Source organism: Osmerus eperlanus, chromosome 3 (genome assembly GCF_963692335.1).
Source record: "Osmerus eperlanus chromosome 3, fOsmEpe2.1, whole genome shotgun sequence".
NCBI lineage: Eukaryota > Metazoa > Chordata > Actinopteri > Osmeriformes > Osmeridae > Osmerus > Osmerus eperlanus.
Window position 1 is genome coordinate 16,535,816 of NC_085020.1, and position 16,537 is coordinate 16,552,352.

At 42.2% G+C, this 16,537-nt stretch overlaps 1 protein-coding gene across 7 annotated transcripts in view; it reads right to left on the reverse strand.

The window, feature by feature from the left end:
* Positions 1–743: 743 nt before the first annotated feature.
* The window catches only part of osgepl1 (O-sialoglycoprotein endopeptidase-like 1), a 46,253-nt gene continuing 30,459 nt past the window's right edge, over positions 744–16,537 (reverse strand). For 3 of the 7 annotated variants that reach the window (XM_062457468.1, XM_062457467.1, XM_062457466.1), the window contains one exon: positions 744–2,508. In XM_062457468.1, coding sequence (XP_062313452.1) covers positions 2,424–2,508 — 85 coding nt within the window. In that variant the 3' untranslated portion in view covers positions 744–2,423. Of the gene's footprint in view, positions 2,509–10,244; positions 10,345–10,534; positions 10,638–10,731; positions 11,164–11,256; positions 11,308–12,148; positions 12,300–16,537 lie in introns of those variants that run through there. The other 4 variants (XR_009929780.1, XR_009929779.1, XR_009929777.1 and 1 more) reach the window with 3 other exon arrangements.

Here is a 16,537-nt window from a genome sequence, read left to right on the forward strand (position 1 = left end):
CTATCCTCAGGATTTGCAAGCTAGCTAAACTTATAATATATATAAATAATTTTGTAGACATGCCAATGGATTCTGCCACTAAATGAGTGACTTGGATTTATTTCTGGACATATTATCCACAACCGAAGTGTGTTACACAATGCTGTAAGATCGCCTATACTCGTGCATTGCTCTTGGTACCCAGAATGCCCTGCGGCAAGCTGAAAAGCTACTAAGTTAAGGGCATTAGCTTAGTTAAATAAGCATTGTTTGGAGTTCTATTGTTGTGTTCGTTCTGTTTTGATATGTGTAATGCTATGGTCTATAGTTTAGATAATTTGAGTGTTCACCTTGATTGGGAATGTTGTCTAGTTAGATCGCTATCCAAGCTGTCCGCAGCCATAGCATGAACGTGCAAGTGATCATTTGTCAGTATTGGGCCACGCAACGGTAACATTATTTGCTTATAAAGTGCGGCTTGTACACCAGTGCGGCTTATACTCTGATATACAAACACAAAGTGCTCATTCTGGGGGGGGTGCGGCTTGTACACGATGCGGCTTATTTACCGTAAAATACGGTATTTATATCTCCGTTGGGATATAAAGAGGACATATGCAGAATATGAACTTTGAAGAGTGCCCGGTTCTTTCCCTGATTATGGGAAACAACTAATTTGTACACACACACAGACTCCTGCAATTAATGGAGAGATGTATAACAGTGATACAACACATTTTGAAAAAACTATAAGCAATAGTTTACTTTTTTATTTAATTAAAAGCAGACAATTCAATTTACACCAGGATACTGAGCCATGTTTTGTTGGCACAAAACTAGAGACAACATAATCAACTCACTTTGTTGTGGAGACTATGTTCTCTGGTCAGTACTTGTTAGAAGCCACTGTGGTGCATCCGATTAAAATGCCTGAGATGATGTACAGATCCAAAGTTGCTATTTATTGTACAGTTGAGCCATTTGGAATTGAGGAATTTGGAAAAGAGGAATTGTGTTGGTTATATTTGCTTTTGTGTGTGCGTGTGTTTGTGTGTGGTTCTGCAAAGAAACAGAATACAACAGATACTTAGCAATCATACAATAATAGGCATCTCAAAATATAATGCTAGTGACTACCTCACATTAATAATATCAATATTCTCTCAAGCAATATTAATAACATTACTGCAGTGACACTACTTTCTACATTATTCACGTAGACATTCCAGCTGCTAAACAGCTCAGGTAAATATGTCACTAGTTGGCTAACAACGATTACGTTAGCATTGATAAGGTAACCACGACACCGGCATCATAAAACACATTAACTACTTCAATACCGTGTCTCACAGACTCATAACAGCATAACTAGACATAACAAGAAGCATTATAAATACTTACAGGTATCTGAACGCACACAATACAACACTCTCGCACTCTACATTATAAACCGAAATGTCCGCACCATAAACTTATGTCCACTACTCCGCTATTCCCGCCACTGGGTACCGTCAGCGCGAGCATCCCGAGACTGCACTCCGATTGGCTGTACCAGTGGAGCCATAAGGGGTGCATGCACTAACGGCATGACCCAGCAGCAGCGAAAGGGCTGTTCACGTGCACAGTCTAACAGTGCGTGTCCACTGCAGCGACGCAAATCGCTTGCCATCGCTCGCCTTCCCACAGTTCACCACGCTCGGGGGGGGTTTCAAACAGATTAATGTAAAATGTAGTTCTCTAAAGTCACTGTTGTAGTTGTCATGGCCAAGTGTGCAGACTTGGGTTTACGTACTCGCAACATCGATCAAAATACAACTTGTATACAAAATACAAAACTGTTTAATAGACATAAACGTTGACATGTGTAAAAAACATTTTATTATATTACTCAAAGTCTGCTAATCTGTCGATACGATAGGGAGTTCCAGCCGGGCTAGCTAGCTACTGTAGTTACCACAGAACGAAGTTACGTAATGTGACTAGACTGAATTTGAAAGTACAAGCACCAACAACTTCGGCAACCTTGCGCCATGCATCGTTTTTTATTAACATCTCTGTACGAATACAGCTATGTATCGTACAGGACTGGGTAAGCAGCCACACAAACGATTAGTTTCTCCTCCACCTTGAAACCTAGAAAGCTAGAAATGTTCACCATGGTTGCTACGTTACGAGAAACAAGAAAACACTCCGATTGGCCATCGCTAGCGAAAATCGCTCCTCATTTGCATAAAGTTGAGAAAATCTCAACTCGGTCTCGTCGCTACCCACAATGCACCACGCAAGCGATTCGCCTGGCTCCATTGAAAATGAATGGAAAACATGTTGTCGCTCGCATCGCGTCGCTGCAGTGGACACGCACTGTAAGGGGGCAAAACCATCAGTCCTTTGCAACACACTTTTCCATGAAAATGTCTTGTAACACTAATTTCAGTTTTTGAAAATCAGTCCACAATTCTCAACTTCAAAGATGGTAGTCTGATCGCTGCCTCCTTCACTTCAGCTGATATGTCCACACCCAAACGTGCCCTAGAACAAAAACACTGTATTAAAGGTACAATATGTAATTTTGGTTTGTTTTTTTTTATCCCAGAAAAAATATGTTTTCCCTTATAAACATGTTGTGTAAGCTAGTGCAGCCCTGGGCCATTCACACCAACAGCGGATCGATGCAGGGATCATGTGTTTTCTTGACTGGTTGAACATGTCCCAAAAACATTGCACACCCTTCAACGCTTGAATCCAACGCTCTGTGTCGCGCTGCTCCTTGCGCCCCTGTTGTGTGAATGCCCCATAACCAGTCGCGGAGCCAGAGGAGTGGCCGGGGTGGCACTGGACCCCCCCTGATCATTCGCTATCCTTGGCAATTGGATGCTGATTGACATTTAATTTATAGTGTTAAAAGAAGTGTTTATTTTGACATCTGGCAGCACATTTTTTAGGATATTTCCACAGTTCATCAGTCAGTCACAAATCACCAAGCCAGCGTCTGATACAGCGCCAGCGACGGAAGACAAGAGCATCATATTACAGTTATCGTTTTAAGGTTTAGCATTGGGGGTTGAGGCTTCCTGAACAAAATGTTATGAAAGTTGAGTTGCTGGGCCGCAGAGCCATAGAAAAAGATGCATATTGGCAATTTGGTTCCATAACAGATTCAAATAAGAGAAATGTCTCTGTTTTTGTTTAGTACTCAGCACTACCTTAGTAGCTAACAGTGTCGTGCTGTGGTGTAGTTGATTCAATTTAATTTTTTTCATTTTCATTTGTATAGCACACTTTTAAAACCTAACTAGTAAGGGACCTAATGGTAATGACCTGACTAGGTCAGAAAGGAACAATCGACCAGGCATAAGATGAAGTTTCCGAATTCACGTTTATTAACCACATGGTACGTACAGGCTACTAGTAAGCCAAACAGCTGTTTGGCCCTAGTCCACGCTAAATAAAAGAAAGGTAGCCCACAAAACAATAGTGACCGTCTCTTGTGAAACCCAGACGTAACAGAAAAAACAGAAGAAAATAACTTAACTTTGAATGCTCCATCCCCCCTGCCCAACCCCCTCCATGCCCCTTCGACAACCACCAGGACGCCCGGCATCCGAACATTATAGGCATTCCCGTGATTAGCAGACAGCAGGTTGATTGGCATGTCGGACGCCGCAAACACTACTGGTAAACAACCAACTAACAGCTTAACATATAACACACGTCTTTCGGTGTGGGTCGCTACACTATTTTTGTACTTTAACTGCTAAGATTCCTTGATGAGATGCCTTATCTATTAACGTTACAAAAGATTAACAGATGATATATTCATGAAAACAGAGTGACCAAAGTCTCTCCAGTTTGTGAGTACAGTACAGTTTGTGTAAGAAAGAAATGAGTTGCAATTCAGGTGTAGAGACACAGTCTATTCATAGTAAATGTAGAATTTGATTAAAGTAACCCTGCCAAGACAGCCAGTGGACCATACTAGGCCACACTGAAGAACTCAGGCTTAAGTGAATTTGAATTTCTATTTCTCATCAGCAATCATATGAATAATTTACACTGCTTAGACGCCAGGCTAAGGTTACACATTTTCAGTCTTGGTCTGTGGACCCCCTGAAGTAGCCCTGGCCACCCCATATATAAAAGTCTGGTTCCGCCACTGCCCATAACGCCTGGGACACACTGGCTGCGAAGCGCCCGGAAGTGCCACGACTGGCTACAAATGGCACAAGGCTGTTCACACTAGACGCACATTTTCGCACATAGCCCTACATGGAGTTGCATGACCCACAGCACGTAGCCTATTTCACAAAGACTAGCCTAAGGCAAAAAAGACAAATGTTTCCACATTATGTTGGGATGCTGTTGCGATGCAGGGCTCGACAATAACGATGGCCCGATGGCCCGGGGCCAGTTAAAAGTAACGTCGGGACAGTTAAACTAGCAAGTCACTGGCCCGATCGGGCCACTGCAAATTATTGATTGAAAAAAATTAGCATTGTAAAAGTTAACATTCTTCATATGTTTTGCTATCTGCTAAATGCATAAATAACTTTGCAGCTCGTGGGGCGAACAGTTGGCAAATCAAGAGTTGAGTAGTGAGTGACGACTGGTTGTCAAATTGTAATTCTCTAATGTCGATACATTTTTTAACAACTGGCGCAAGACTGGCGCGAGACAATAAAGTGAAGATGGCAGCAAAGTAGAGCTACGAGCTCAAACGGAGGCAACTTTTTTTATGGAACGAAGATGCACTGTGTCGTCTGTCGTATGTTCCCGTCTAAAGCAGACAAAAGTGGATATTTTTACAGAGGCACCGACAATTTTCGAAAACAATACCTGACCAGCCATGCTAGCAGACAGCACCTGGTTTGCGTGACAGCTAAGCGGATGGTTGACAATCCATCTTCGAGGCCGTTGACCATGCTGGTCAGTTGTCAGGAATTTAAATGTAGATGCCCATCGTGTTATTGCACGACTTATAACAACGGCATATCACATAATTAAGACGGACTAGCCGTTCATCTCGTTCCCCCAGGCTATTGAACTGCAGCAGAAGAATGGTGTCGACTTGGGTACCTAGTATCATACTGATGAAACGCTATGGAAGCTTTTATATATTAGCATTGAGGGACCAGAGGTTTCAGTTTCAGCCAGCCAGAGTTGAGCAGAGATAGCTGTCAGCAGGGAAGAGAGCACGTCATGTTTGAGGTTAAAAGTCAATTGTTTTGTTGACTATTACCTTTGAATTTTTTATCACTAGAAATGTGATTTCATTTGAGTTCTTTTTATATCCAGGATGTGTTTAATAAATGGTTAAACATGTTAACAGAATAACACAACTTATAAGTCTTTGGTTTTGTTGTAACAATGATAAATTACAACTTTTGGAGGGGGGGCCAGTAAAAACTGTCTTGGGGCCAGTAAGTTTCAAACCCACTGGCCCGATGGGGCCAGTGCCAAAAAATGTTAATGTTGAGCTCTGCGATGGCTCTTGAAGCAGCAAGTTGTCTAAATGAAGCCTATGCAATGTTTATGTCAGCTTTCAATGTGAAAAAGGAAAGCTCAGAGAAGGTGAAAGGCTTGGTGACTGGCGCGGAGAAATGCGCGTCTAGTGTGAACAGCCTTGCGCCATTCGTAACCGATCGTGGTGCTTTGGGGTGCTTCGCAGCCAGTGTCTCACACACAGACACAGACAGCTCAGTGCCAATGGAATGTCAATTTTGAATTTCAAAAGTTTCGACCGGCTACTGTTTAAGCCAATTGTGTTCCAACAATCCTGCTCCACCAGTCGCCTTCAGCAAGGTGGGCATTCCTCCTTTGCTTATATTATCAAAACATTTTCAATCAAACTTGAGCTGGAGGAAAATGCGGAAGTTCTGACAAATTAGGGGGTGCTGTTTCTCATATTAAAATGTATTTTAGAATGTTACCTATTGCAGCTTTAACTGTGCAATTGTAACCAAGTTTAATTGGTTGAACTCACTCCTCAGTACGAATACCGCCCACCCATGCCATAGAAGCATTTACGATAGGAAGTTCAGATCATTTTACTGACTAGGATCTTTGAAATGAACAAATAGTTCAGAATTTGACTGGGTCTTTGGATTTGTCTTTTGTCAATTTTTTTTTTTATACTGTTAACACGACCAGTTTGAGTGTCTTAAGACGTTTGACCAGAAAATACAGTGTTAACATGTAAATATTTCAACTTTTTGTCATATTTGCCGAAAGTAACTTCACGTCTTGATAGCAACCAATATATCTAAAGGTTTGACGGTAATATGAAATCATTCCGACATATGTGGGCGTCGCAATACTGTAATAAACACGACCAATCATTAAGGGGTACCCTGACTATTGATTGGACAGGCTACCTGTCTGTCTACCTACAACCTGCGCGCACTCTGCCCCTCCACTCAATGCTCGTTACTGTAGTTTTTTGGAAGTGGCTTTGAAGGGAGGAGGTGGGATATTTTGGTTTGAATCGTGTAAAGAAGAAGCTAAGTCCGAATCCCAATACTCTGTCTTACCCCTAGCCCTTAGTTTACCCCTAGCCCTTATGTCTCGAAACTGAGGGGTAAGGGCTACATAGCCCTATGAAATGAGACGCCACTTGGTTACGGTTACGTATATCGATGTCTCCAAAGCAAGTGGTGTTATGCACTGATATCAAACGAAATTCGTTTGAAATGCTGCTAATGACTAAAATGACTAAATGTAATGGAGTTTAGTTAAAACTGTAGACATGCATGGAGTCCATTCAAGGCTAATCAGAGAAATGCGGGACTGTTGTGCAAATCAGCAATGTAACGTTAGCGCAGCAGACTAGCGATTTAAAAAAACTTTTCAATTAAGAACATGGTTGCAAATACATATGTACGGGACTGTGTAGACCACAAAACAAGACTGTCAGACATGTCATTACTGTCTCTACATGGTCGTCGTCCCCCAATTCCCAACTCAACCTACCTTGTATGAATTGAGCTTAAGAAATACAGATGTATTGTAACAATATAGCTGCAAGCAGCAATGAGGTGGCCAAGCAGTCATATGACCCAGAAGAAAACATTTTAAACATCCTTAGAACAGGGTTCCGAGTCCCTATACCAAGTTTGGTGTGAATCCATCAAAGATTTGCTGAGCTACGACCCAACTTCCTGTTTGATGGCTTAACTGCACATTTTGATTGGCTGTAATGGGCAAACGGTTTTGAAAATCAAAAATCTTTGGATATCTTCTGTGAGGGTTGCTCTGACGATGATGTGTGCCAATTCTGGGGAAGATTAAAGAAAAATTGTAGGAGGAGTAGGCTTTCAAAGGTTTTCGATAAAACCGGAAATGGCGGAAAATCTATATAACCGGAAATTGACGTCATAGGGTGTGTTGAACAACTCGTCTTGACCCAGGGAATCCAATGGTACCTCATTTTTGAAAATCGGTCATACGGTTCAAAAGTTACGTGTGTAAACACAAGTCCAACTTTGACCCGTTTGTGGCGCTAGAGTGCTCCAATGGGAGACATGAAACTTGGTGAATATAAAGAGGGGACTGTGCTTAATGAGTGTGCCAAATTTCACAACTTTTTACCATACGGTTCTAGGGGCTGCCATAGACTCCAATGGCAGAAGAAGTGTAACTAGAGAGGGTACAATTTCTGGGGAAATTGTAGGGTGTGCTTGCTTGCGTCGGTTGCACAGGGGTCCGTTTTTGAATGACATTTTTACAACTGATTTCTGTATATTTTATAAGAAAATGCATACTTATTATTTATAAAGATTAAATAGATTTAAAAGCATTTTTTTTTTGCTGCTCATTTACAACTGAAAATACGAGTGAAGTGTAGAATGAAATAGATGTCTTCTCATTTCCCCTGCAAGAGGCAGCCTCATCGTTGAATCAAAACGAATAAATTTGGCAGACCGGTGTAAAAATTGAACTAATCTCTATGACTTAAACGTCATTTTAAGTTTTTCCCTTCTCGTGATATTTTCAGGCATGTAGCCTACTCATTGCATTCATTCATTAATAAAGAACCCCCTTTGAAGATTATTCTACGACGTTACCCGGCAGTAGAAGATGGAATCGCGATTCAAACAGTACCATCTGCTAACTGAAAATATGCCCCCAAAAACGTAGCCTAAATAAGCTTGACATTTATTTAGTGGAAAATCGCTCATTCATAAAAAGCTCACTGGTAGCGATCATTGTCAGTAACAACGCAAAATGCGATATAGCCCTGTGTGGAGAAGCTGCCCCGGTAAATTGTACTACTACGGTACAGTACTAGACTACTGCTGTGTTCGTCTTGGTAGCGATTGCATTGGTTGAATTGGATGTAACGTTCCGTTGTACGGTTTAGGCTGAAATTAATTATTTTCATGAACAGATTGACAACATTTAGGCTGTGGCAATGAAGTTCAGGTTAGTAGTTAGATAGACTTTTGATTTAAGTAAGGGGAGTGCCGAACATGTTCTGTCGCCGTTTGACTTCCTAAACAGCTGTGTACTGTAGATGTTTTTGTAGTGTCTTGTGTAAGCTACAGCTTTGCAGTGAGCTACACTGGTTTGAAACCACAGGTAATGGTAATTTCACCAACAAATCGTTTACTAATGTCAGAATAAATCCTACAACGAAAATGTATATGTGAGGAATGTTTATTTTAACGATTGAAAACAGATACATCATAGACCACTGTAGTATTTGTTGCCCGGGCAACACAGGCTAATGTCATGATGCTAATACTTCAGTGAAATAGTAGACTACTGTTTCCGAAAGTAGATGTACTTCCTTAATAATATCAGCTTATATTGTACATTACACATCACAATTGTGTGTCATATCACAAAGTAAAATGAGTAAATAGTTATCACCCTGGCCTCTTTGCTTGTGGCGTTTCTGCAGCTGCCTTGCAGTAAAGCTATAGTTAGCCTAGCTATCCCCCAAGTTAACAGATGCGAAACGAATGTTCTGCCAAAGGTAGTTACGCGTGTTTTCGTGACGTTAGTGACGTAGTGACGTTAGTAACGTCAGTGACTGTGGCTAGCAAATTAGCCACCGTTAGCTTCACTTTTCGCCACAAAAACTTAACTTGAACCTAAACCATGCAACGGAACGTAAATTCCAATAGAAGCAACTCAATCGCTACCAAGACGAAACTTTTGACACCTACGTTGTCTATGTAGGCCAAATATTGACTGAGTTTTAGGGGGGCAAAAAGAAATAAAAAAAATAATAATATTAACATATATGTGAGAGAACAAAGGTTGTGCTCTCGCCGAAGGCTTGAGCACACCCAATTAAACGTTGCCCTTGAATAAACGCCACCCTCGAATAAACGCTGCACCACAAATGATCATTGTGTAATAAACGCTGCAGCGTTTAATCAAAGGAACATGGTATATGACAGCAATAATGTTTAATGTAACTGGCCTTTCTAACATTACAAGTGGCCCCAGCATTGCCCCTTATGGTCTAGGTGCATTGCAAATGAAGACAAGAGCCTTTTCTTGAGGTTGTCAAATGTCCCATGCAAAGTCACTCAAAACACAGGTTCGATTCCAGGCTCTGGAAAGAGTATTTAGCTCTAAACTGGTCCATATATACACATCTGACAAAAGACCAGCTCGACCTTTGCCTGTCAACAGTGATTCTGACTGTCAGAGACCTTTAAATAGCCTGACTTACTGAAATTGGCAAAACTAGCCTGGCTAACGTAGGTGGCTTTCTCAGGGCATATGACGAATGAAACAGGCTTCCCAGCTAACACAGTTACGTTGCCGCAACATCACTCGATGACCAAACATACGTTGCCGCAACGTCTTTGGCGACGTTGCGGGACCGTGCATCTGTGGGACGCAGAACGTAACCGCAACGTAATCTTGTGACGTTGCCAGTCCGTAACCGCGACGTTGTGGCAACGTTATTTTCCGACGTTGCCAGTCCGTAACCGCGACCTCCTAGCAACGTAATTTTCCGACGTTGCCAGTCTGTAACCGCGACCTCCTAGCAACGTAATTTTCCGACGTTGCCAGTCCGTAACCGCGACCTCCTAGCAACGTAATTTTGTGACGTTGCCAGTCCGTAACTGCAACGTTAACTAAGTAACCTATATTTCTCAATTCTACTGCTTATATTGGGGCGGTTCATATGCAGACCTCATTTGCCCAAAATGCTACTTGTTCTTGTATAATAGGCTACATGGTAGCCAACTTTAGGAGGACTATGTTTGTGTGATGTGTAGCCTAACTCCAGCTAATCATAAACAAGGCAGCATTTCCATGTAACATTGTCATTTTATTTCAAACAAAGTGCCAAACAGTGAATTAAAATCTTCTGCCAGTCCCCGCTACAGGTCCTGTCTGTTGGCCCTGACAATGAAGCACAAAATAAGTTAGTGTTCTATCAACATAATTGCATGTGTAAAAAGGCGCTATACAAGTCATAAAAAAAATCACATCTAAAATAATATACATCATCAAAAAAATATGTGATTCTAGATTTTTGTCACATAGCCATGTGAAAGGTTGGATATGGAAGCTGCAATCATGATTCATTCACCTGGCTTGTTTTGAATGGGCTGCCGGGGTGTGTTTGAGTGTCTCCTCTATGAGGAGCTCTACAGCTTTCTCTCCCAGTTCCGTCTTCCACTTCATCACAGTGTCTGGAATTAGAAGTCATGAACTTATTGTCAGCACCAATGTGAACGTTGAACGCTGCGTGTAAGCCATAGTTCATGGCATCTCCAAAACACTTACCACTCTCTTTCGCAACTCCAGCACCTTAAGGCGCTCCTCAAGGTCTTGGAGTTCAGCCTGTGTTTGGGCCACCTGTAGGTCCATCACTTGCACCTCTTCAGTGTGTCTGCCCTGTAGTCGCCTGAATAGGAGAGCCTCTCGCTGGTTCTCCTCCAATGTCTCCATCTTCCGGAGCATAACCTGTAATGTGTCTGTCATTAAAGACAAGTAAAACAAGTTTACAAGAGTTAGCATGATTGGCATACACTGTGGTTCTTCTAGATTAGCTGTAACATTGATGTAAATAACAAATGTTACCTTGAATGGTTGTATACAAAGCATATATTTTTTTGAGTGTCTTATATTTGCACTTTCCTGGCTGCCAGCTGTTTTCCTGGGCCCCCAATTGGTTCACCTCCACCAGACCAGAGTTGACATCTAGGGGTATGGAATCTGGTGATGCAAAAGTTTTAAGTCATGCTTTTGCTTCAAAACATGGCTCATACAATTATTGTCACTGTTTTAAACGGTCATTCATTACTTTACCATCATTTCCCAGGGACACAGTGCTAGGCCGTGTGACGGTGGTAGGATAATCTGTACAGAAATGAAAATGGAATGTAGTTAATGTACATAGTTATAGCATATTGATATAAAAGGAGTAGCATTGCACATATGTGATCGTTCGAAAGCAGGGCCCCACATCGTAGCGTCGCACATGTGTGATTCTGAACATTCCTACCGACTGTTTTCCGATAGACAAAAACTGTATGACAAACGCTATAGTATGGCTTCAAAATTTACAATTAGTAGGCTAACAGGTAACACTAGCAGGTAGTAGCATTGCTACGAGTATTATGCTAGGTTGCTAGGTAACGGAAGCTAATTAAAGCTACCTAGCTGCCGTTTTGGAAAAATAACTGGTGGAAGCGTCGGAAATATTTAGAACTCACGCATCTAAAGGTTAAAACGAATAAACTTATCCAAAAACAGATGTCATGTACAAATTGGAAAAATTAGTGACATGATACTTTTATAGACGCCATTGCTGTGCATGCCATGACCGACTGTGATTAAAACCTGATCAGCCACGCTCCACAGTCTTTGAAAATTCCGGGCTAAATAAACTATTTTGGGACAAGGTTTTTTTAACAGTTCTGAACGTTTATTTTCACTGATTCTTTTGTGGGTGATTTGTGAGACGCTAAACTTTGATAACATGTAGGCCCTATGCATTTTCAGTATTTCAACATAACTTTCTGGAGGGTTTAAGCTCTACTGTACTGTAGCTAGCGAAATCCTAACGTAAACAATGTGAATCTGATAGCACATTAACAGGCTAAAAGGCCTACATTTCAAACATATACGTATTAGCATGCCCCATCCAATTTCTGAAAATATGTTTATATATTTAAACTATTTCTGTAAAGAAACTCACCTTTGAAGTAGCTCATTTCCAGTTGAAATCCAATGCGTACAAGACGGTGTTGAACCCCTGCAAAATCTCTTCTGAAACACCAGTTTCAGCGATGCGTTGAAATGGGCATGCGCAAAGTTGTTGCTCAGGGGCAGACTGAGGGGCAGGTTTGCTAAGGAAGAATTGTAATATTCTGTGATGACTTGTCTTTGGAAATGAAACTCTTAAGAGTTGCTTACCTTTTGGTCACATTTAACAATTTTATATCACAAAAATTATTGGAGCACAAATTTGCATTGTGTGTCATACAGCGTTGGTGTGCTATACAAAGAATGTTTGCTTAATCATGTTACACATCACACATTGATTGCTTTTGTACATGTTTATAGTAAAGAATGAAAGACTAAATTATATTCCAAATTCAGTCTTTTATTTATTAAAGTTATGTTTCTGCATATGAGAAAATTGATGACCAATGACATGCTGGGGCTGAGCCGCACATGAATTACATGCATTGTCTACATTTATACGTGCTGGGTGCAACATTTAATATTGTGTGTGATTGAAATTCATGTAGACTATGGCTACATTGCAAAAGTGTCAGAACTGAGAGCAGTCCAGTGTGATCTCTCCATCTCTGGATAAACCACTATATTGCACTCGAGATCCGTTGTCCTGCGACCAAAGAGCGACTTAACCGCATTTAACCCATGGTACCAAAATTAATGTATCCAGCCGACCAAGGTACAACGTCACGGCAACGTTGTCCACGGGACCAAAAATAACGTAACCAGCCGACCAAGGTACGACGTCGCGGCAACGTTGTCCACGGGTCTAAAAATAAGGTAACCAGCCGACCAAGGTACAACGTCGCGGCAACGTTGTCCATGGGACCAAAAAATAACGTAACCAGCCGACCAAGGTACAACGTTGCGGCAACGTTGCCCACGGGTCTAAAAATAACGTAACCAGCCGACCAAGGTACAACGTCGTGGCAACGTTGTCCAGGGGACCAAAAAATAACGTAACCAGCCGACCAAGATACGACGTTGTGGCAACGTTGTCCATGGGACCAACTGGCAACATTCCCATTATAACGTTGCTACGACGTTCCCACGACGTTGCCAGAAGGTAACGTCGCGGGTTACCAACTGAGCACTTACTGGCAACGTTGCCGCAACGTCATGTGTTAGCTGGGTTGCCTTGAAAAATCAGATATACTGGCTATCGTTAGCAGGCCCTTGTCTACAAAAAGCAGTCCTCCCTGACGTTTTTGGAGTAGAATTGAGTGTAATACAAAATTGTTTACACACTGCCAGTGGGCGAGCCGAGCCTGACTCTGAGGCTAACGTCAAAACAATGTACCCCCGGGACGCAGTATCACTCCAATTGCAAGTCCACAAATCACAAAAATAATCGGAGCATCTGGCTAAAAGCACAATTCCCACATCTCCTAAAGGCTGCCCTCCTCGACCTTTTTCGTGTAGACCTAACTGTAAAATGGTGAACTTATGAACTTGACGCGACCAAAACATGGCTGCCGCCTAAGCCTATGCGGTCTCCCTGGCGCATAGGCTTATTACAAAGACTTTCACGCCCCAAATCAAAATTCTGAGCTGACAGGTCTGTGGGGAATTGCTTTTTCTCCTAACGGCTGCCCTCCTCAACCTTTTTGATGAACAATTTGCCAAGATGCAAAATGACTCACTAATTAAAAACACAGAGGAAAAAAGCTAGAGCTACAGTAGCTACTTTTCGAGTTCGGTTTTCCGTCACTTCAGACTCACGATCTAAAGGTCTAAAAGTGCTCAAACCTTCACCATAACTCAAGAGTAGTGTACTTTCATGAAACCAATGATTGATTCTAGCTTAAAATGTGTAAAAATAGGACTTACCGAACGTGGCTGCCTCCAACACTATCAGGCGATTTCAGTTGAAAACAACAATGGCCGCCGAAAAATAATTTATATTCGTAACGGCGAGCTGCGATTGGAAGCGAAATGAAACAGGAGCTAAAAACAGAGGGTGGGGGCTTGGTCAGCACACAATTTCCAGAAAGGATGTGTGTGCGTCTCGCCAAGCTCGCGCGTGTGTCAAGTAGGGTGACCACCTGTCCCGCTTTGCGCTGTATAGCACAGCATTTTCAATATGGGACGTGCGGGACAAGGGGTGAAAATGCTGTGCGACACAACAGGTGGTCACCCTAGTGTCAAGGGGCAGGATGAGTCTGAGCACGCGCTGTGGAGCAATTCAATTGAATTCAATCATATATTGACAAGTCAAGGTGAAATTGCGTATGGTACTTCAGAATGATGTCATCTTGAAGGCACAAAGGTTTGAAAAACCATCAGTCAAAATTATATTTGATTTATTAACACAAAGATATTGTGACAATGTTGACATTTACATAAATACACTTCTTTCAGCCATTTTCTATTGCATTCCTTATTCAATTTCACCCTAAAGAAAGACATGTGTTCTACAAATCTGTAACAATTTTCAAGTCGATTGGACTATGGTTCATGAGGAGAAGGGTTTTGAAGGTTGTACCAAATTTGGACAGTACAGCAAAATCTATCATGGCAGACCTTATGGGTTTTTGAGACTTTTTTGTTCCCCATGAGAAATAAGGCATGTATACCAATTTTCAGGCATTTTGGAATAATGGGGCGCTGGGGAAATCACGTAGACTTTGGGCGTGGCTTATAGCGCCACCTATGGGCGTACATGGGCCATTAGCGGTCTGGGAGTAGTGAGTGACCTGTTGTATTATTGGGCCAAATTTGAAAAAATCGGGTCAAGGACCTTTTGAGCTATTGAGCCATTTAACAGAGAAATATAATAATAATAGGAATACTAACAAAAACAATAGGTTTCCTCCTACCGGAGGAACCCTAATAATTTTCTTTTAACCTTCGCAATGTTGGGGGTCTGAGACAGCCCAACGGTTAAAAGAAAATGCTTCACTGTGTTTTTGTATGCGGTAAAGTTGTCGCAATACGACGGTGGGTCACAATCACTGATGGGTCAGAATGACCCGAAGATAACACAAGGGTTAATAGTTTTTTATGATGTATGCTATAAATGTCTTTATGGTTAAAAGAACATTACATTGTTTACAAGAGCACAGATTCTACCTAGAACTAACCTCTTAATTTTGCTCTCAAAGTGCACCAGATTGATGAGTTTAACTTTAAAATGTAATACATTTTCTTCCGGGGGACCATGACCCCCGGACCCCTCTAGGGTCGGGGGTTCACCGTATCCTTCTAACCTTTTTTACCCCTGACCTGTTTGCATGCCTGCAACTTGGGTTGAATGCCCGAGGACCTTGGCTGAAAATGCGCATGGGGTAGGCTACGTTTGCAGAACCCCAGTGGCGGCGCCAGATAATTTTTTATGCAGGTGCTGAGGGGGTGCTATCATTTACAGGGGGAACTGCACAATTATATATACTATTAATAAATTAGCAAAACTTGTCCACTCGTGATGCTAATTTGAATGGAACTGCAGTTGTGCTAGCTGCCGTCTCTGCATCCGCGGCAAACGCATCAGCGGACTGCTCCGTGTCAGACTCAATTAGTACAATTAACATGCTATTCTCCGATCGGATTTTCCAGAAATTATTTTTGGGGGTGCTATCGGGGTGCTTTGGTCTTTCTTGGGGGTGCTGAAGCACCTGCTAGCCCCTCCTTAGCGCCGCCCATGGGCTGCATTGGAGTGCTGTCATTCAAACCATGCTCGCCTTCACCCACAGCATCGGTAACGTTGGTACCGAGAGACATGGAAGTGCTTCCACTAGGACCAGCACGCGCCTGCTCTGGAGTAGGAGTTTTTTGTCCAATATCCCTAGTCGCAGGTAGCCTGACGTTGTCATACTCATAATTCTAGTCAGAATATGAGTCTGATACCGCTCCGTTGGGCTGTGAGTATGGGGCGTGTTTCAACCGAACCCGGAACAAAATGCCTCTTCACTCAATTGGATAGACCTACAACCAATCAGAGCAACGTAGTATGTTGTTTGTTGAAAACTATTTCAACCCAAGCGCTCTTTGGTGATGTGGTTGATTACGTTACTGTTGATCATCTGTCCATCATCGTATAAAGCCCGCCCTGACAATTTTATTGGTCCGAACAGCTCTTGTTCGGACATAGTTTTTCCCCAACCGAGCGACCCCAGACCCAACTTCCCGACCAATTCTTTTTGTGGGCGAGCTAAGTTTGGCTGGCACCCAGGCTAAGTCGCAGGGGCAGTAGTAGATGGTTTGGGGATCAGAAATCAATTGCATGATAAAAGGTTTTTCTTTGTACAAACACGCACGCAAAGAACAACCGGTGGCTAACCAAGCTAAAAGACTACTGTACTGTAGGCCTACTGTTAATGTCTTACTAGCCTGTGTATCTTCTATG